At 45.9% G+C, this 21,337-nt stretch overlaps 3 protein-coding genes and 1 long non-coding RNA gene across 5 annotated transcripts; 1 reads left to right on the top strand and 3 right to left on the bottom strand.

Annotated features, from left to right (window-relative positions):
• Positions 1-620: 620 nt before the first annotated feature.
• On the bottom strand, positions 621-4,651 carry LOC119296156 (F-box/FBD/LRR-repeat protein At1g16930-like). Of its 2 annotated transcripts, none has more exons than XM_037574565.1 (7): positions 4,546-4,651; positions 4,355-4,410; positions 3,171-3,506; positions 3,015-3,092; positions 1,548-2,531; positions 1,334-1,471; positions 621-1,176 (listed from the first exon to the last, which is right to left on the bottom strand). In XM_037574565.1, exons 1-7 carry the CDS (start codon positions 4,589-4,591, stop codon positions 781-783), a joined length of 2,034 nt encoding a protein of 677 aa, XP_037430462.1. In that variant the 5' UTR covers positions 4,592-4,651; the 3' UTR covers positions 621-780. The 2 variants fall into 2 exon arrangements, with proteins under 2 accessions (XP_037430462.1, XP_037430523.1); XM_037574626.1 differs by having other exon boundaries at positions 1,334-1,468.
• A 1,464-nt stretch (positions 4,652-6,115) lies between these two features.
• Positions 6,116-7,833, bottom strand: LOC119276432 (putative FBD-associated F-box protein At5g56820). The gene is made up of 3 exons (XM_037557485.1): positions 6,939-7,833; positions 6,717-6,851; positions 6,116-6,577 (listed from the first exon to the last, which is right to left on the bottom strand). The coding sequence occupies exons 1-3, from the start codon at positions 7,743-7,745 to the stop codon at positions 6,188-6,190; spliced, it is 1,332 nt and encodes a 443-aa protein (XP_037413382.1). The 5' UTR covers positions 7,746-7,833; the 3' UTR covers positions 6,116-6,187.
• Positions 7,834-17,483: 9,650 nt separating this feature from the next.
• On the top strand, positions 17,484-18,335 carry LOC119276422. The gene has a single exon (XM_037557475.1). The coding sequence runs from the start codon at positions 17,645-17,647 to the stop codon at positions 18,137-18,139; it is 495 nt and encodes a 164-aa protein (XP_037413372.1). The 5' UTR covers positions 17,484-17,644; the 3' UTR covers positions 18,140-18,335.
• A 952-nt stretch (positions 18,336-19,287) lies between these two features.
• LOC119296107 lies at positions 19,288-20,938 on the bottom strand. The gene is made up of 2 exons (XR_005144886.1): positions 20,640-20,938; positions 19,288-20,099 (listed from the first exon to the last, which is right to left on the bottom strand). It is a non-coding gene; the product is annotated as an uncharacterized LOC119296107 (long non-coding RNA).
• Between the last annotated feature and the right edge of the window lie 399 nt (positions 20,939-21,337).

The following is a 21,337-nucleotide window of genomic DNA, read 5'->3' as shown; positions in this document are numbered from 1 at the left end:
GCCCGATGCACGGAAAAGCGACATACCATGACTAGAAAAGGCGAATCTGCTGATCCAATCACTTCAGAGTTCAGACATCGTTGAGTGATCTCGCTGATGCCTAATCTTCTGTACTTGGGGCTGCATCCTGGATTTGCATTTTCGCTTGTCAGGGTCGTACCCGTTCGGAACCTATGTTGCATGGCACTTATGTTTACCGCTCATGCGTTGAGTTTCATTTTTGTAAGAGCATCTCTAATAGGTGCATAAAAATTTTGCGTCCTAAAATAGTTTTAGCGCGTCACTCTAGCACTTTTAGTGGGTCAGACCCAACGTTACTTTAGCAGATGCCCAAAAACGCGCGCCCAAAAGAACACGCAGTGTAAATTGTGAAGCGCGCGCAATCCGGCGCTTCAAATTTGCAGCTTTTGATAGCATTTTTCAACCCGCGCACAACCACCGTGAATTGTGAAGATGCTCTAAGGCCATGTAAATTGTGAATTTGCAGTGTAAATTGTGAAGATGCTCTAAGGCCATGCACGGTGGTTTGCTGCTTTATTATTTATATAACCTTTCATCTAAAAATACATGTTCCAGGACGAGACAAGAACCACAATGTCTTGCAAACTGGCTAGTGAATTTTGATTGCACATAACACAAGTATTGACTCAAAACATTCAACATAGTCATGAACATGTGTTAAAGGTCTTCCAAAACATTCAAATGAGAGACATACTGCAATGTTTGCACATAAAGGGGAGGGATCAGCCACGGGCAAAACATGAAGAGCTATCAACCTGCTCAGGCATCTCTGCAGTGACTACAAGAAGAGCTATCGAAGGGATTAGCCATGGACAGGACATGCTCATTATGGTGATTGCCCCTTCGGATACATCCAGCAGGATATGCATGACCAGAGTAAGATCTAAAATCCAATAGAGCATTTGGAGAAGCCCTGCTATCAAACTGTAGGCACTTGTATTGATCAGTTCTCCATTTCTGAGTGCATCTGCCTTCGACAACAAATTTCATCAACTCAAGCGCCTTAGCATTGTGAACAAAGAACTTAGCAAAGTCAACATCCGAATCCGTGCCCGTGTAACACTTCAACTCTACATATCTGATATGGTGAAGAGACTCAATCAGAGCTGTTGGCTCATGATGATGCACATTTTGCATATCCTTCTGCAGAGATGACTGGAAAGAGTATAAACAATTCAGAAACAGTTATTACAAAGCTAGAAAATAAAATTTTCTAACTGGCAATGTCAGGTAAAACAATGACTGATTGGATAACATATAAAATAAGTAAAACAGATTTTCACACTACTGAAGAAGAGATTCAACAACTCACCATTATGTATAGCTTCTCCAAGAAAGGAAAGACTCTGAGGAAGCCAAGCACTGCATCAAGATTAGGGCCACTAGACGTGATATTTAAAACCTTAACACCTCGCATCAACATTTCCAGGTTACCAGCGACCATTTCCTGCTAACAGAAAAACATTGCAAAAAAGTCAGTGTATGCTTCGTGGCATGTCGAATATGAAATGGCCATCCGCAGCTACCTGTGAAACTCTGGTTCCAAGCTTGAGTTTATCAACGTTGTCTGTCAGTGAGCCCAAGATCGCCAGTTTCGGCGCACTAATTACCCGGAAGACTGGTGCTCTGCGCAGTGGGCTGGTTCTGCGAAATAAATCTGATCTGACGAATCTTTCCAGGCAAGGGGCATTCTCGATGACTATTTCACTCATGCTGCCCATATCATTACAGACACCGATGCTCCTAAGTGTCTGCGAGTTGATCACCAAGCGCCTGAAGCCATCACAACTGTCAAGCAGCAGGTCCTCGAGGACAGGGCAGCCAGAGAGAATGCTGTGGAGGGTGCCTTCATATACAGAAAGGAAGCCCAGAACGAGTGTTTTCAGGTATGGGAAGTTAAATACTGGGACCTCCTCATCCTCAAAGAAGCTGCAGTGGGCAATGCGGGCCACACGGAGGGTCGGTGCGAAGCGGAGCACAGACAGTGGCAGCACATCATCAAATTTAGCGACATAGATGTCGAACTCCTGAAGATTAGCAAGGGCTGGGGACCTGAACCAGCCATCAAGATCAGCAAAATAGAGGCTGTTGAGGTGAAGGCGGCGTATGGGGCCCTGGTGCTCAGAAAGGATCTCGGTTACAACCTCAATTTGCTCGGGACAAAACCCAGGGATATGGACAGTGTCAAGGTTGATCGAAGCGGAGCGCCACAGGTGACGCCAGCGGCGAGAGAGGGCAGAAGTGCGCACGGCATCATCAGTGCGGAGGAAGGAGATGATGGTGCAGAGCGTCTCATCCGGGAGGTCACTGATCAGATCGATTCCCTCCCGTTTCACCTTCTTCACTCCACAGTCTGCCGCCGCCTGCATGTTGGAATGTGCAAGTGCACGCACGGCTAAAGCTGCTCGTTCACGAATAACCAGTTTGGGATCGCTCAAAGCTTTCAGTATAACATCAACAAACTCAGGGATATAATTCTTGAAAACTGTGAATGCATTTTCAGCCATCTCCTACAACAAGAGAAGGAGGAACTTTATACAAATCATAATGTAGGTCATCTGGAAAAAATATTGGCATAAAGTTAAACTACTATCATAATATACTAAGTTGCAAAACTGAAACAACTCAGGATGCTAATTGTACTGTGCATAGGGTTATTTTCAGGGCATCTTGGAGTGAAAGAAATGGTACACATGGTTTAATAAGAAGATAGCTAGCACGAAGCCACGAACCAATATTATTTAATTTGTACACTCAACTGAATATTTGTGACTTGCAGATCAGTCACGGGCACGGCTAGTCATAATTAGTTGTCCACTAGTTGTTGTTGATCATGACTTGCTTGCTAAAAATACTATATATATGCAGAGAAAACAATCATACACATACTACAAATCAGTGGTACACAACTACAGTACATGCTAAGAATCAGGGGTAACCTCATGATCGTGATTGTTGATTAAACACTACAGAAGCTGATCGGTTCAACTTACTTTGAGAATAAGGAGAGCTGCAAAGCGGCGATATTCCACTCGATCAGCACCAAGCCACCCTAACGCAGTTGTAATAATCTAAAAGAAGTGCTTCTTAGAGAACTGGAAAAGAATGTCCATGAAAACTGGAACCCAAGTAGTAAAGTTATAACTCACCTGTCGCTCAACCTCGTGTCCAGTTAATGCTCCCCCAGCATTTGCCAAATGACCAAGCACTGTGCTAGCTGGAACTAGGATTTCAGGATCACGCTTGACTTCAAACACATTTTTTAAGACATTAGCCAGCTTAGAAACCTTTGAAGCGCCTCCAACTGGTAAATCAATCAGAGCATCGATAGCATGAAGAGCCAGTAAACTTTCAGTAGCATCATTGCTTTGTAATAAGCTAGATATTTGCTCATAGAGCTGATCCATAACGCTTAGAAGATCTTCACTGCTGAGATGTCGAGCTTCCTCCTCAACATGTTTCCGCAGGGCAGCAGCAATACCACCCTATTATAGATGAGAACAAATTATATCATCCTAGAAAATATCATTGTTCGGCGTAAACGAAAGTACAGTTAACATAGAGAGTCTGTGGGTTAACATCAGGCCCCTGGTTAACATCCCAGGAACCTAAACCTCCCAATGAGCAGCAAAGGTACCAAATTTATGAATGCATTTATTCTGCATTACCATGAACACACAAGGCATAGATGTGAACTATGCGCTTCACGTTATCCCCGCCAACAAATCCGTAAGATCAGCATTTGTTCATAATGTTATCTGACAGGCCAGCACATTCATAGACCCCAACAGTACTTCAACAGTCAAGTCCTCAGCAAAATGTGTACATGGTGCAAGAAATCTACTCCCTCCGTAAAGAAATATAAAAGCGTTTAGATCACTAAACTAAAGTAGTGATATAAACTCTCTTATATTTCTTTAGAGAGGGAGTACATAATTACAGTACTCTAGAGTAGGCACGAAAAGCACTGACTTTTATGTACTGCTACTGAGCATTGACACAAGTAAAACAGCATCACAAAGCCCGCAAGCCCAGATCACCAATACCCACAACCACAAAAGGCACCAACCCAAGCAATTAACTTGGCAATTGATCGTCCCATGCCCATCCATCTATCCATTCCACACTGGCCAGCACCCATGCAGTGCCCTAACAAGAAACAACCAACTAGGTTCAATTCACACCCTCGGCTGATTAGCCTGTACACGCACAGAACCCCGCACGCAAACCCAACACCACCGGCCAAAACCAAAGTCTACCATAACCGCGCCACAGCGAGGACGGCGATATCTCACAGCATGAACAAGAGAGGGCGATCGAGCGAGACACGAACCTCTCCAGATGAGATGTAGGCGGCGATGCTGAACCAGCGGTCCTTGGCGATCAAACCTGCGCGCCAGGCAAATCGATGGTTTAGCCATGGCCAGAAGAGAAACCCCGGGCGATCGAGATCGGCGGGGAACAATCCGGGAGCGAGGGAGGCGTACGCACGGCGGCGCCGGGATCTGGGGAAGGAAGGCGTACCTTGAGGCTTGCCCGCGGCCTCCGGGGAGAGCCGCGAGGGTTCCATGTCGGCGGCTCCTCGGGAACCGGCGGTGCCAAGGGAGGCGGAAGGTTTTAGCCAATCCCAGCCTCGGCCTGGCGCAAGGCGCAGTTACACGGCGAAATGGCTCGGGAATTTTTTTTATTTTTTTGAGAAAAGCGAAATGGCTCGGGAATGTAGTGGAATGGGGAGATGCCGGCCTCGCACGGGCTTGGGCCGTGACATCATGGGTTGATCGTGTCCCCAGATCGCTCCACCAAAACTGGCCTGCGACCCCTCAAAAAAAAACTGGCCTGCTATTTTACAGTTCTGTACCGCTACAAAAAATACAGTTTTGTGCCACTGTTTATCCATCCCTGTCCCATCCTATAGAGAACTCTCTCTATCCAAGGTTTTTTTCGCCGGAAATCTCGTTGACCCCCAAGGAATTTTGCTACCGTTAAAAAAAAAAGGTTGCAGATGCAGGCGTGCTCCATGCACTATGTGCCCCTTGCCCCTCTTGTTGTGGTCGTGGTCGTCGTCGCATTTGGAGCGTGAAACAAAGGTTGCCTCAATGCCAAGCTTAGGCAAGAATGAATCTAGCTCGCTCGATTTAGCTTCAATGGGGCTACCTTGAGCCTAAATCGAGGAAGGCGTCGCTTCCAACTTTGTTGCTGCGAGATTGGTGAATTTAGTATGAATTTATGTTGCACGGGTTTTTTGCATGTGTTGCAAGCACACACATTTCCTTATTGCATACATACAGACATTGTGTTGCAATAATTATGGTGTGCTGCAAAATACTCGTTTAATACTACAAAAAAATTGTCGTAATTGCACATGTTATATTTATATATTATTTAGTGGAAATAGAAGAGTCTAACCGCAAAAAAAAAAGGTGTCTGATGTTATTCAACGATTGGTGAGCTGAACCACGTGCATGCCTTCACCACATCAGAGTTGCTTAACAAATCCAATGGCTCACGCAGTTCAACAAAAATTTGCAAAAGGAACAATCCTTATGCACCCTTACGAATATTTGGATTGCAAGCGACAAATCCTGATCCATTATGTTAGCAAAGCTCACCTGGCTACTCCTAAGGTTGAGTGACAACATCTCTACTATGGAAGTCTTTCATAAATAAAATTTCATTTCATTGAATGGTTACAATAACTTTGGTTACACGACCTGGCATCAATCATATTCTGCCAGATATGTAAATATCTGATGCATTTGTTCTAATGCCTGAATGATGAAACGTGTTTTACGTTTTGCACACATCTCTACTGATAAAAGCCTGAACAAACAGCCCAAACTGTTTCAGCAAACCATATTATCCAGCGCATCCTCCTGTAGGAACTGCTGGTTTCTTCAGGTAAAATGAAAAAGAAAGAAAATAAATCCCTGAAGCAGAACCACATTCAACTGAACAGTTCACCCATAATTTCCAAAACCCAACAACCTATTTCCAGAAATATAAGCAGTTCATAACCAAGGGTATATTGCAAAATTAAAGTAGCCTGATGAGGTTGTCCTCAGGCCTTTTGCAGTTCTAAATAGAAAACAAGTGCTGGTCGTAGTACATGATAAATAACATAGCTGCATACAGAAAAAGTTTGAAATACACGTGAAGGGTGATTTCATCAATCAGTATGCCCGCAAACTCCGCAAGAGGTACCAACAGGATCAGCCATGGTCAAAACATGAGCATGCTTGCTGCATGCAAATGTAGTGAAGGGATAAGCTTCTCCAAACTCAAACCGAGCATTTCTAGAAGCCCTGCTATCCAGTTGTAGCCGCCTACGCTGATTAGTTTCCCATCTCCTGGTGAATGTGTTATCCTGGACACGGAGTTCCATTGACTCAAGCACCTTAGCATTCAGAACAAAGAACTTGGCAAAGTTAAGATCCGACCGCTTGCCCTCGTAACCCTTCAGCACTACTTCTTTCAGACTGAGGTCAAGACATTCAATGCGATCTTGTGGGTCGAGATGGCGTACATTTTTCTTTTTCATATCAACTTCCAGGTATAGCTGAAAAGAGCAGAAGTGCATTGTATTACTTGTATGTTTGTTATATAAAGGCTAGTTTCTACCTGGACCGATGGATAACGTATGAACTGAATGGAGTTTATTCGGCGCTATAAGCTACCAAAAAGATCAAGAGAATCACCGTGATGACGAGCTTCTCCAAGCAAGGAAAGTATTTGATGAAGTTTAGAACTGCATCAAGATCAGGACCAACAGTATCAAGAATGAAAATCTTCACACTGTGCAGTGGCATTGCCAAGTTTCCACCAGAAATTCCCTGCAAACAAGAAGCACACAACATGAAACACAAGAGTATTATTTCCTGAGAAATTAATGTGACTGTTACAATGAAGGCAGTAGTTACCCGAGAAGCCATGGTTCCAACATGGAGTGTAGTCTTGTGGCTGTCCAAAAAGCACACCATCTGCAGTCTAGGCGCTCTGATCACCTGAATGTCGAAATTATCAAATGCAATCAATCTCTCCAGGCGAGGGGCATAGTGTATGACCAGCTCGCCCACGTAGCTGTCCGCGACAATGCCGAAGCTCTGCAGAGTCGGCGAGTCGATGACCACCCGGTCGAAGCCGCCGCACCAATCCAGCTGGAGCACCCTGAGCGCGGAACAGGCGGAGAGCAGGCCGTGGAGGGCATCCTCGGAGATCTCGACCTCGGTGAGGGCGAGCCGCGTCAGACGCGGGAACGCGAGGGTCGGGGAAATGCCCTCGGGGAAACGGCAGCGGGCGAAGCTGGCGACGCGGAGGGTCGGCGCGAAGCGGAGGGCGCACGGCGGCAGCAGAAGGTCGTAGCGGTAAGAGATATGGATCTCCTCGAGGCCGTCGAGGGCGGGGGATCTGATCCACTCTGCGAGATCGGCGATGCTGTTCGGGCCGTCGAGGTGGCGGAGGCGGAGGCGGCGGGCGGGGCCGCGGTGCTCGGCGAGGATCTTGGAGATGCAGTCCCAGGACCATCTGGGGAGGCGGGCGTCGTCGAGGTTGAGCGGGGAGGCGCGCCAGAGGGGGCGCCAGCGGCGGGCGAGGGCGGCGGTGCGCGCGGCGTCCTTGGTGGGGAGGCGGGTGATGACCTGGGAGAGAATGCTGTCGGGGAGGAGGCTGATGCGGTCGGCCCCTTCGGCTTTCGCCTGCTTGGACGGGCGAGCCGCCGCATCCTCCATTGCCGGCGCGCCGCGCGACGGCGGAGGGTCCGTCGCTGCTGGAGTTTTGGGGGGAGGTGCGGTTGCTGGGTTCCGAGGAATCCTCACCCTTTTCCCTCTCTTTCTGCGAGTGGGTTTCCGGAGAATGAGAATCTGGCTCGGCCGAACGCCGCAGCTCCACCCACACTGCTGGGCCACAACTCCAAGGCCTCCAATTGATTCTTTTAGACAAAGGCTCTGGCTTACTGATAAGAAGGATTCGGGCCCAGATTGTAAGTGAATGCAGCGACAATAGGGTGGGCCGTGGCCGGACATAAGGGTGTGTTGTCTCGAAAAAAAAACATAAGGGTGTTTTTTTAGATGAGAGAAGGGCATCGGTCTTTTTCAGCCCAAATTGTAGTGCATCGGCCAAAGTTGGGGTAAGGAATATTTTACAAATCTTTAGAGAAGCTTTGACTGAGAAGTACCTGGGGTTGCCTACAGCAGCGGGGAAGATCACGGAAAACAGCTTTGTGCATATTAAGGAGCAGGCAAGATCCAGGGTTCAAGGTTACTGTGAGAAGTTGATGTCGATTGCGGCAAGGATGGTTCTTCTAAAGGCTGTGATTCAAGCCCTACCGGCCTATGCTATGAGTTGTTTCAAGCTCACAAAAGGCTTATGTCAAAAAGTTACGGCAGTGATGTCGAAGTTTTGGTGGGATGAATCATTGGACAAACAAAGAATGCATTGGCAATTTTGGGAAAAAATGGCTATCTCCAAATCGAAGGGAGGCCTGGGATTTCGTGACTTGGAAAAATTTAATGATGCTATGCTAGCAAAACAGGCTTGGCGACTAATGGAGAAGCCTGATAGCTTATGCGCGCGTGTCCTCAAGGGACGGTATTTCCCGGATGGGGAATTTCTGCAGGCGGGATGCCCTGCGAGTGCCTCCACTACGTGGAAAGCGATCATCACCGGCAGGGAAGTGCTTAAACAGGGTTTGATCCGCAGGGTCGGGGATGGAATGACTACTGAAGTGTGGCATGATAACTGGATACAAGGAAGCTCATCTTTTAAACCAGCGTGTAGCGTGGGGAGCGACCCTATACACCTGGTTGCGGATTTGATGCATGAAGATGGTGAATGGAATGAGGAAATTATCAGTGGGAATTTCATTGCCTCGGATGCGAAAGCTGTACTTAACATGCCAAGACCACGGATGGCTCTATCTGATTTTTGGGCATGGGGGCATGAACGATCTGGACTTTTCACGGTCCGATCTGCATATCGTATGCTTATGGAGGAACAACAAGCAAAGATGTTACAAGTTGGGAACTCATCCCATGGTGAAGAAATCTGGAAGGCGTTATGGCGGATTAAAGTACAGCCAAAAATAAGAATTTTTTGGTGGCGAGTCCTCAAAGGTTTTCTGCCGGCAAAGGAGGAATTATGTAGGAGGCATATAGGGGAGGATTTCACCTGCCCCATGTGTGGTCACCAAGAGGAGTCACTTCGTCACTCTTTGGGCCTGTGTGATCACGCAAAACTATTCTGGAGGGAAGTGGAGAGCTTCTTCGACTTCAAGCTGCCCCGGCTACACCCCGTCACTTGGTCGAGGGATTTGCTAGATGCCGGGTTTGTGAGCAAAGACAGAGCGGCCATCATTATCACAGTTATGTGGGCAATATGGTCGAGCAGGAACAAGTATACCCATGAGGAGGTTAAGTACCAACCTGGCCGGTCGATGGTTCTAGTAAAAGAACTTATTTAGGATCTATATATTCCGGCCGATCTTTCTGATCCTCAGCAGGGGAGAAGTGTGGTATGGACACCGCCAGAGCCTGGCTGTGTGAAAATCAACACAGATGCTGCCGTCGATGTGAATGCTGGAACTTCAGCTGTTGGGCTTGTGGCAAGAGATCCTGGAGGACTAGTGCTAGCCAAAAGTCACAAGTTGAGAGGGGTGACTGATCCTTATGTGGCTGAACTGCTATGAGTTAGAGAGGCTGTGTGTCTAGCTATGGAGAAGGGCTGGACGCGGGTTACTGTCGAAACGGACTGCCAAACTGTCACGGAGGAATGGGTGGCGATGACATGCAGATCGATGGGAAGCCCAGTCATCAGCGAAATCAAAACATATCTCCAAAATTTTCAGGAGCTATGCATCAATTATGTAAGGAGAGAGGCAAACCAAGCTGCTCATTGGTGTGCCCAGGAGGGCCTTAGAGGTGCCTCGGATGTCATTTCTTATGATGTACTCCTTGTCTCTTTGATTGCCTTAGTGCAATCTGGTGTAAACCGAGTCGGAATTGAATAAAGTGCCTTAGAGGGCGGTTTCTCAAAAAAAAAGGGTGCTCTTCCTAGTGCCTACTTTCAACCTCCTCAGCAAACATCATCTTTTGTGACGTCATATATGAATGAGTTGAGCTAGTTGGCCCCTGTTGCGCTGAGGCAAGTCCCAGGTGCTGCCCAACATAACTCTCCCAACTCCTGGATTGCATCACCAGTGGGAGTGGCGAAGATGAACGTGGATGCAGCGATTTTGCGCAACAAAAGAGGAGGAGCGGTGGCCGCAGTTTGTCGAGACCACACAAGGCTTTACCTTGGCTCCTCGGCCATCCTGGTTCGAGGCATCATCGATCCAATGATACTTGAAACTTTTGCTTGCATAGAAGCATTGGCCCTAACAGATGATCTAAACATCCAGAGAGTGATGGTAGCATCAGACAGTTGGGGTGTGGTGAAGGATATTAATTTTGGTACTAGAGGCCCTCACTCAGCAATAGTACATGAAATAACAGAATGTAGCAGTAGTTTTATTTTGTGCTCTTTTGTTCATGAGCGTAGGAACCATAATTTCGAAGCTCATAATCTCGCCAAATCGGCCTGTAATCTAGGCTTAGGTAGAAATGTTTGGTTGGGCATTCCTCACGGCCCGAATCGTGTAGCTATGAACATTATCGTTGAGTAATAAAGTGGCCAGATTTCTCAAAAGAAAAAAAGTGCCTACTTTTTTTTGTTTTGGAGCGCCTATGTCTCGCGTTCAGCGAGTCGACCTTCCGACTCGCTGAAGCAACTCCCATGTAGTAACCAAATGGTGAAATATTTTCATCATGTATATATAAAGAAAATTAATTAAGCATTTGTAAAAATGTTGAATAAGTATTTCAAAAATATTAATCAAGCATTGGTAAAATGTTAAATGTGTATAGAAAAAATGTTGACCATGCATTAATAAATAATACTCCATCCGTTTCAAAATATAGTGCGCCCGCGCTTCCCGAGGTCCAACTTTGACCATAAATTTAACCAACGAGACCAACTGCGGCGGGAGAAAAAATTATATAATTGGAAACTTCTTTCGAATACGAATTCATTGATATAATTTTTGCTCCCGCCGCAATCGGTCTTGGTAGTTAAATTTACAGTCAAAGTTGAAGCACGGGGATAGACGAAGTACTACATTGTGGAATGGAGGGGGTATTTTTTATCATTGAATATAAAAATGTCAATCAAGCATTTAAAAAAAATGTTGAACAAAATTTCAAAAATGGTAATCAAGCATTTGAAAAATTTTAAATGTGTATAGAAAAGTTTTTGACCGCGAATTAAAAAAAATTAATCTTGCATTTGAAAAAATATTGATAAAGCATTTGAAAAAAGTTAAATGTGCGTAGAAAAAATGGTGACCATGTATTAGAAAAATGTTAATCTTATACTTGAAAATTATTAGCCAAGCATTTGAAAAGGTTTAAAATGTGGATAAGAAAAATGTTGACCATGTATCTAAAAAATATTAGTCTTGTATTTGAAAAATGTTATTCAATAATTTGAAAATGTTCAAAATGTGTATAGAATTTTTTTACTATATATTAGTTCTTTTAATTTCTTATTGAGAAATGTTAAACATGTATCAGAAAAATGTTGTTGACATATACAAAAAAATGAAGAATGAAAACCCAAAAAAACAAAGAAAACCAAAAAACAAATAAGAAACAAACTAAAACAAAGATAAAAGAATATGAAAATAAAACCGAAGAAACAAATGAAAAAAAATAAAAAACAGAGAAGAAAAAGAAGTAACAAAAGAAAACGAAAAGAAGAAGAAAACCCAAAGAAAACCAAATAAAACAAAATAAAATGGGGAAAGAAAAGAAAAAACAGAAAACCGGTGTAAAATGGATCTTTGCCTTCTAGTAGGTTGCGCCCGACTAATTTAACTTAAACTTGATGTTGGCTTAGTGACTAACAATGCTACGAAGCAACCATGAGATCCTAGGTTCGACCCCCAACGCGTTGCCTTTTTTACTCTATTTTTCTCAAATATATGCGCTAGTGGGCCGGCCCGATTAGTGAGCTCGTATTGAGTTCACCAAGGCCGTCACGAGGATTTTGAGTCCACTGTGTAGAATGGAAACAATGCCCAAAAAATTTAAAACTTAATCTAATATAACTAAGGAACCAATATAACTAGAGCATATATCCAGGTCGAGCCGTTAGGCGGGTACAAGTGCGGAGTGCTTCCTGCTTCAATGCCCTAGCTTTATGTCGACAACGATCGATTGCGTAGGACATTTGTCAAACGTTGGTCAACTGTCAGACGTGATAGTGGATCGCACATCCTATGATTGATCAGAGTTTTGACTATCAATTTCTATAGAATACAATATTATTTTTTCCATACAAGCATTCTCACAAACACCCAGCAAACAAACTCCATTCCATGGTATAAACTCACAATATACACTCCAAAGCAAGTAATCGTCATAATTCACAAACACAACATGCGTTGCAAGCATATAATCTCACTATACTCAATAAATTGCACAATTAGAGAGGGAAAAATTAGAAGAAAGAAAGATATAACATAAAGGAAAAAAAGACATGAAGGAGGGAGAAGGGCATACAGATTACCTGGCCAGGGCAACAGGAAGTTGGCGCGGTAGCTACCACTTCGGATGATCAGACATAGGAGAATGAAGCTAGTACAAAGAAGAAGGGGATATGCCAATATGGGGCGGAGAAGGCTGGCATGGGGTCTTGGAGATATAAAACGAAATGGTACGCTACTCGTCTCCTTGGTTTTCTTTCAATATGAGTTGTTTTCATGGTTTTGTCTCGCAGCAGATCGGGGGGAGGGGGCTGCGATTTTTGGGGCACAGTGGTCTCACTACTTGCATATGCTCGCCGACGGCCTTGGAGATCATGTTACAAATATAGTATATGCACTATGTTATCTTTTTAGCATTTGGAAATTAGGGGAAATACGAAACATGTGTGTTATCAGAAAGGGTGCACAATGGTGATGAGAAAGACGGTGGCATGTCATCTAGCTTGCGTACACTATATCTTTGAATATAGTTAGGTCTAATCAATTTTCACCCTCAATTTTGTTGTTTATTTGAAACGAATTGCCTCATTTAAGCAAAATTTTGCCATATTTTACCTTTGTTAAGTGTGCACATTTTGTCAAGCTGGCACCACATGTCAGCACACACATGATGCGTCGTTGTGACAGTTTTTTCTTCCAATAGACAGTTTCTCCAAGCGATCAAACAAGAACATCTCAGACTTTTCCGACGATATTCTTCAATGGAAGAAGACGTTTCCATCGCCTACGAGATGTCTATGATGACTTCATCGATTTCAAAATATTTTTTCCGGCATAGTCTCTCGAAGATACTCATAGGGGTACGGTGTCAGAGCCGGCCCTGAGGGGGGCAGGGGGGCGGCCGCCTCGGGCCCCCCAGATCCAGGGCCCCCTCCCCAGGTGTATGTAGGTAGGCTCTGGCCCAATGTATTTTAACTGATAAGGAAATTCGATGGGTCGGAGGGCTGGGCCTCACGGAGAACTGCACGCAAGAAGACCCACTCGGCTCGTCCCTGTGTTTATAGATGTTCACGTAAAAAAAGGAACTGATTGATGAGCTTTGCTACACACGAAGATTAGTTAGCGAAGAAGTCCGTAAAGTCCCGGTATTAGTCCGTGCATTTAGAATTTTCGTTGATTGATCCCTTCTATCATGCATGCATCCACGCAGCAATTCCCACCGGCCGTCGACTCGTCGCCTCTTTGTGTTGTGACTACACGCTCGACGCTCCTTTCCCCTTTCTCCAAGATCGTAATTTCGCTGATTTCCTTTATACATAATTTAGATCGTCCACCGATTACAATTCGCTGCTTTGCTCTCTGTTCCGTCCATCGGCGATTCGACCATCCAAGGTATGTCATACATTCATATTGGGGTTTCTGGATGCATAGTCGCCACTGACCAATTGATGCATTTATTTATTTGTTTATTTTTAGCACTGTGTCTTATCATGTGATCTGGAAGAAAGTATGCATCTAAAGGAAGAAATTTGTGGATGAATTGGCGTAATCACAAGGGGGAGATATTCATACTTTTTCAAGAGTAATACTAAATTACTAGTGCTTCTAGTACTTAGATAAACGTGGATGATGAGTTGGCGATAGTTGTCATAGTGGAAGAGCAACCAATAGAAATTCAGAATATGATAAGGAAGAAGTAAACATCGACGCCAACATCCACGGTAACAATGTAAGTAGCCTTGAGAATGTAGGAAATTCATCAGATGTTATCTTAATATACCCATTGCTTACTGCATGTTATTTACTGTGCCTTGGACTGTCACGTCGGTCGAAAGAACCTTTTTCAAGTTGAACTTTGTGAATAGCTATTTGAGGTCAACAACGGCTCAAGAGAGGTAAATGGTTTAGCAACATTATGCATTGAGAAAAAACATTGGATGATATTGATATCAACCTCATCATAAGTTACTCGCATCAAGGAATGTTAGAAGAATTCTATAAGGTAAGATGTATAAATTACTTGATATGCATACTGGTTTTGGATGCATTTAACTCGTCTTAATCTTGACTCTTCCCGTCTCCGGGCCCCACTACGCACGCGCACCAGCACATAGCACTGAGCAGACCACCTCGAACTTCCGACGCGGCGCGTGCACGCACGGAAGGGATCGCATGGCGACGTACCGAGTCCATCCTGTACCGACGTGACCGGTGGCAGCTGGACCGCGTGCCCGAGTGAATGAGCGAATGAACACCATCGCACCCGCTACAGTGAAACACATGGGCCGGCGTAAAAGCGCAGGTGCCGCTGGCAGGCGCGCATTGATGGCGGTCTGATCTGATCTGATCGCCGGTGGTGGATCGACCGGTGGCGGTGGGTGTGGTGCCAAACCGGGACCGGACATCACGCCGCCGGGATCCGTTGGCGGGCTTCGGCGTGTGGTCGCTATCCGGCGAAGCACAGGAGCACCACCTACGTACGCCATATTTATGCCGCCGCTCACAGGCACGGTCAGCAAAGAGATGCCTGGTTTGTCTTTCTACAAGTGCTTTTGTTCTCGTCTGCCATTCTACTGTGCATGACCACAATCTTCGTTTGTCCCCGTTGATACATAAACCGATTTATGTTTTTAAATTAGGCGATGAGGCGGAGTCATGGCCGGGGACTGGCTGAACGGCGGATGGTACTGCTGCTAGTGGACTGCCCCTGGAAAATCGCACCAGCGTCGATCTGATCGGAAATGATATGGTATATCTTACTCCCTCCGTTCCACAATGTAGCGCATATAGATTTTTCTAGAAGTCAAACTTTATAAACTTTGACCAAGTTTGTAGAGAAAATTATATACATCTAGAATACCAAATACGTGTGCTTAGATACATCATAACACATACTTTCATATTATATACATTTGGTATTGTAGATATAAATAGTTTTCTCTATAAATTTGGTCAAAATTTATAAAGTTTGACTTTGTAGAAAATCTATATGCGCTACATTATGGAACGGAGGGAGTATCATATCCCCTTCAGTTCTTCAATCATTCGCACGTCCTAGTGCTTTGGCAAAGCGGCGTTCCCCAGTGCGGGCAATCGATCTATATTCAGACAAAAGTCTGACTTTGGCCGCAAGCGTGTCTAGTATACAAGTACTTCCATGATCGATCGGTTACCCCGGAATGATATAAAAAGATGTTTGTATACAACATGCAATCTCGAAATTAAAATGTTGGTGTCCAAAATACTCCCATCCACATGACCCGAGAACTACATAAAGATTAGTAGAGCTAGCATATGCGTGCTAAAAGACATACTGATGCCCATCGGAAAAAAAAAGACACGCTGATGGATGCGTACGCTACAAGGTACTGTACTTAATCCGCATCCACGCACAGCACGGTGCCACCGAACACCCTAATCTCAACACGTCGGCTCATCAGGATTGGCCGATTGGATATAAGCCGCATCATGACTGACGTGCTAACGGAATAAGTGGCCTAGTTAATTACGATGGCGACCACCATTTAGAACATTTTGTAAACCACTTCTACCATAGCAGCCTAACAGCATGGTCCGTCATTTCTTTGCATCTTGTGATCGATGACCAAGCACGGGTTTAATGATTTTCCATAACGCAGATGCGAGCGAAAACCGTATCTTGCAAAAACATCTTATATTGTTGGGCAGAGTGAGTAGAAAATTTGAGTAACTCAGGATGAACAAGTTCCAACATCTGCCTGGCTATCTACACATAAACCCATTAATCCCACCATACCGGCCTACCGCGGTGCCCAGAGAGAGAAGGAGGGTAATAATCGACACATCTCTGCGAGTTGCCTGCAGCGCCTTGAATTATCCTGGAACAGAAAATTACTCCACAGGTAAAGCAGGCAACACAGAAATGCCTAATTGTGTACTGAAACTGTAGTTGATAACTTGATGTTAACGGGCGCCATGCATGACGTATAAGGAACTTGGCCGGCTGATTAATTGTGACGGCGACCACGCCACTAAACCGAGTCAAGCAGTCATGTTCATTTTCTGTCAAAATTTGGCGAGAGACGAAGGTTACTTGTGAGATAACAAACTTTGTCCGCACTCTTAGCCACCGAAAATCAGAATTCAGATTTCATCAAAAATGGATTTTTTTTTCATACTCCCTCCGTCCCATAATATAAAAGCATTTTTTTACATTAGAGTAGTGTTAAAAATGCTCTTATATTATGGGAAGGAGGAAGTATATTTCAAACTATGCAGATTCATTTTCTGGTAGATACGGTGCGAGTAAATGCGTGTGGCCGTGGAAGTGCATTGTACTCGTACTCGGTGTTTAATAAGAACTTGTGTATTATAATTTTTTTGCACGAGAAGATCATTTATTTTTCTTTCGTGAAACAGGAATAGAAATAAATTGAAGTACTGAACGCCGTAATAAGTTAGGCCCCGTTTGGTTTATAAGTTTTAAGACTTTTTTTAGTTCCAACTACAAAGTTTCTAGTCCCTAAAAAATCCCTCCCTGTTTGTTTCCAGAAACTAAAAAGTCGCTAGTCTCTTCCTAAAGGTTATTAAATGACCATGTTGCCCCTAGTATATAGAGAAATAACAATCAAACAACATTATGGGGTGGCGGGTCAATGAATGCATGGAGGGGCATTGTTGAAAAAGTCACAAAAAGTCTAAAAAGACTCACCTTGAGAGTCTTCTTCATTTAGTCCCAAATGCCTAGTTTAGTCCCTAAAAAGTCCCTCCCGTTTAGTAAAAAAATCTCTAAAATAGACTTTTTCTAATCCCTATATAAAAAATCCCTGGAAACAAACACCGTACAATCTGAGATGAGGTTAAACCGCAGTAATCTAGAATCTACGAAGCCATCGTGATTACTTTAGTACACAACGGAAAAAAAAACTCACTCTGTGATGACACAGGTATAAGTGCAGGGCAGCTAGCTGGTGCTACTGCCTACTAGTAGAGCATACGCACACACGACACACCCTCCTGCCTGCCATTACAAACCACCCACCATTTTCGTACACCACGCGAGATCAGGGCACCCGGCCCAGGCCAGCCTCCCCCAGCTCCACCACGGGACCAAGAAGCTCGAGGGCAGCCATGGCCGGCGCCTCCGCCAGCAGCACCCGCAAGGGCGGCATCAAGGCCTACTGGAAGCACCGCGGGTACGACCGCCTGGACGCGGCCGCCGCGCAGCGCCGCCCGGCCCTCGCCACGGCCGAGCTCGGCGCCGGGGGCGGGGAGGCGACCGCGACCGCGGGCCGTCGGCGCGGGTGGCGCGTGCGGCGCCGCGGCCTCGGGCGGCGCCTTCTGCGCGCGCTCTCGCCGCGGCGGCTGCTCTCGCGGCTCCGGGACGCGTACGTGAGCGCCATGCTCCGGCTCGCGTCCTCCGCCGCCGTGGGCTACGGGAGCGCTCCCTTCTGCGCCGCCCCCGAGCCCTTCGCGCGGCCGCGGCCGCTCAAGGAGTACGAGGAGAAGGTGCTGGTGGAGATGTACCGCTCCATCCTGGCCCGCGGCGGCGTCATTCCTCTCTCCGGCGACGCCTCCCTGGTGGTCAGCCCCGCCCCGCTGCCGGCCACGGCCACCGTGGCCTGAGCGCCCACACCGGTCGACTGAGCGCGGCCCGGACGCTAGCTTGTCACGCCATTTGCACCTTCGTCTCGCCGCGCAGAACTCGTGAACTGTACTAGCACCATCTACTAGCGTGTATGTTGGAATTTCTGCGGTACTACGTCTTGCTGCAATTTGCAAAATGGTCTACCTACGTGATTGCTCAAGTGATCTTCCGTTTCTTCTTCTTCTTCTTACGCATTTTACTCCTGAAAACGAGCGCAGAAGCCTCGGAAGCTGGCTGTGCTGTCGGCGATTGTTCACTGGAACTCGCAGGATTTTGCGGGAATAAGTTTGGTTCCGTAGAAACAAGGCGTTTCAAGCGGTGGCATTTTACGGTTGGTCGCATACCATATAATTAAGCGTGGATGGTAACAGAATTGGGGTGCAAGAATCAGGAAGCAGGGAACGCGCGACCTTTTAGCTTTACTAGTAAGTTTGCACGTGCAACGCACGTTATAACCTTGCTACTAAACTAAGCTTTCACTTGCAACGCAAACCTAAGCAGAAACTTTCTCATCCCCCTCTTAAACATATTAGAACAGAATAAATAAATCTACTCTTAGTCTTAGATCATGAGACCACTACTCCCATGTTGATCAATTGAAATTTTCAGCAAGTACAACCGTTGAGTTCCTACAACATTTGCAGCAAGTACAACCCCAGGGTCTAACGTGATGCAAGACTAACGTGATGCAATATTAAATCATAACAGAAGAATACTACAGGTATAAAAATTTAGTTTAGATTAAGAATCCTCAAAGCCTTTCGTAATAAGCTGATAGCTAAGTTACAAGAGAACTTATACAAGTACTTGGCTAAAAATGGCCGCTCACAAGCCTTGTACATATTTTGCACATTAAACAAATTCCAAAACCACGTGAATTACAGAGAATTTGTAGTCTGCATGAGAAAACAATGCGTATTACCCGTAATAGTTCTCTATTCCACATTTTTCGACTTTTTGTGCGATAAACAGTAGTTGAAGGCATGTTAGAAATAAGGTTGCAGAAATATCCAAATACAAATTCAGAACCAAAATATGATATGCAAAACTGAAGAATGGTAAATTATTTGATATAAAACAAAAACAACAAATTAATGCCACTGGTAAAGGTGAAGCTTGATGTTCATAGCACTGACCCCCAACATTGATGAATTACTGCATGCACGCCGCTAATGCCGGACTGTGCAGAACTAATTTGTCCACTGGCTTTACAAACTGCAGTCTTTTCTTAAATACTCTTTGTTAGTTGAGTTGCATCAACATAGATGGCTGAATGTATGCAAACTCATTGAGTTGCTCTCCTCTGGTTGAAGAATTCCATATGATATATAATAAGAAGGAAATTTTCCGAAGGTAAAAATAATCACACAAGTAGTATCACATGCAAAACAACTTACGGTTGCTCACAAGCCTGATGCAAAGTGTTATCTTCACACAAGTAGGAACCTAATATAGGCATGCATAAATCTGAAAGCATCTTTGCTTGATATACTCTTCAGGTCATCTGATAATAGGTGTGCTATTATGCTTGGCAAACTCAGCAATCCACTTTCTATAGTTCCTAGACTACTATTTGGCAACCTAAAAATAATATTTGGCACGTGAGAAAATATCTACCTGATTGTACAGAGATGGAAAGGTGTTGAGCAAGTGCATCCAGCCGGATGCGCCGTGGCCAGTTCATGCCATAGGACTTCGGGACCTTCGGACCCAGCCTGGTGAAATCGACCACACCTTCCTTATCAACCATGAACTCGATCTATGGGCCAAAGAGACTTGGTGGGGAGAGGAGGCGGCCGACCTTCTCCATCAAAACACCGACAAGCTCCCCAGCGCTCGGCCACGACACTGGCTGCCTCCACCATCTCGATCTGGAAAAAAGGGTGAAAGTACGCTATGTTCCATCACTGCTATGCGCGTAGGATAGAGTTCCATCACCTGAAAGAGAACAAATCAACATGTACCTCCAGTTTATTCCAGCAGCACACCAGGAGTCCTTCAGAAAAACTACATGCTTCCTACAGAGCAACTACATTAATTCTCCCTTTATATACAACGGCAACATGAATCTTGTAATCTGAAACTGCTACATTTTCCACATTGTAATATGAATTTTAATCCATCAACTATTCAGTTGAATCACCCAAGCATCATCAAGGTTGTAGTAACGAAGAGAGAAAAGAGCATTGTAATGTAATCATCTCGTTGCATTTCTTGCTTAAAGCTATTTGTAAATAATTTCTAATACTTTTCAGTAGAGTCGTTCTTGGATGTATGCATGTAGTAAATAGAAAACCACTAACTCAGAGTCTCTTTACATGCAAAAGACATGGGCTCTGCTGATCGACGTCAGAGGTGACTGTTTTTCTTCCTCACGCATTGGAGACTAAGTGAACAAGATCAGACATCATCCATCTAGAGTAAAAAAGGAGAAGAACTAAGAGGCGGGAGGCTAGGTGGGGGCTTGCAGAGGCTTACCAGTTACCACCAGTTTTCATCTTCGGCGGCGGCAACAACTTGCGTTCTTCCTTGGCGTCCAAGAACTACAGCCCAACCTCTACCTCTGAGTCGGTGCACTCGGATGCGGAGCACCTGCTCATGATGGCGGACATGATCCCAGCCGCCGGGGCAGGGATGGGTGTTACGCATCAGAGGAGGAGGGTATGCCCTACGGGTCAGGTTCTCCATGGTGGCCATAACCGAGGAGAGAGGGCCTGGCCCGTGCGGTGCCGAGGGCGAGGGCTGCATGCGGGCAGGAAGGCTGGAGAGAGATGGGCTTCGGGGGAGTGCGGCGGTGGTGATGAGAAGCGGGGAGGATGGAGAGTCGGGGAGTTGGGGTTGGAGCGCCGGGGAGGGGCGGGGCAGCTCCGGCGGGGACCAACGGCGAGCGGATCCAGGGGCGGGGCGGCTCCGGCGGCGACCATGGCAAAGGGCGACCCGCGGCGAGCGGCGAGCGGCTCCCGCGGCTTCTCCCGCGGGCGGCGGCTGCAGTGGCGAGCGGCTGCTCCCGCGGCGAAGGGCGGTTAACGGCTGCCGGAGTTTGCGGGGCGGCGAACGGCGCGGGAGGAGGAGGTGGAGGTCGTGCGCGCAGGGGTGAGAGTCGTGCGAAGAGGGAGGTGCGGGCAGGGGCGAGAGTCGTGTGATTAACTGCGGGGCTGGGTTATCGATCGATGGCT

The sequence above is a fragment of the Triticum dicoccoides genome, chromosome 1A (genome assembly GCF_002162155.2).
Source record: "Triticum dicoccoides isolate Atlit2015 ecotype Zavitan chromosome 1A, WEW_v2.0, whole genome shotgun sequence".
In the NCBI taxonomy this organism is placed as follows: Eukaryota; Viridiplantae; Streptophyta; class Magnoliopsida; order Poales; family Poaceae; genus Triticum; species Triticum dicoccoides.
This window is presented reverse-complemented; position numbering and strand designations above follow the sequence as displayed.

What these genes read in the sequence shown, in the direction of transcription:
- LOC119296156 (XM_037574565.1), bottom strand. Translation starts at nt 4,591, where the DNA reads ATGGAACCCTCGCGGCTCTCCCCGGAGGCCGCGGGCAAGCCTCAAG. An exon ending in GGCCGCGGGCAAGCCTCAAG is followed by an intron (nt 4,411 to 4,545) that starts GTACGCCTTCCT and finishes CCTGGCGCGCAG; the next exon opens with GTTTGATCGCCAAGGACCGC. An exon ending in GACACGAGGTTGAGCGACAG is followed by an intron (nt 3,093 to 3,170) that starts GTGAGTTATAAC and finishes CACTTCTTTTAG; the next exon opens with ATTATTACAACTGCGTTAGG.
- LOC119276432 (XM_037557485.1), bottom strand. Translation starts at nt 7,745, where the DNA reads ATGGAGGATGCGGCGGCTCGCCCGTCCAAGCAGGCGAAAGCCGAAGGG. An exon ending in TTGGAACCATGGCTTCTCGG is followed by an intron (nt 6,852 to 6,938) that starts GTAACTACTGCC and finishes TCTTGTTTGCAG; the next exon opens with GGAATTTCTGGTGGAAACTT. An exon ending in TGGAGAAGCTCGTCATCACG is followed by an intron (nt 6,578 to 6,716) that starts GTGATTCTCTTG and finishes TGCTCTTTTCAG; the next exon opens with CTATACCTGGAAGTTGATAT.
- LOC119276422 (XM_037557475.1), top strand. Translation starts at nt 17,645, where the DNA reads ATGGCCGGCGCCTCCGCCAGCAGCACCCGCAAGGGCGGCATCAAGGCC.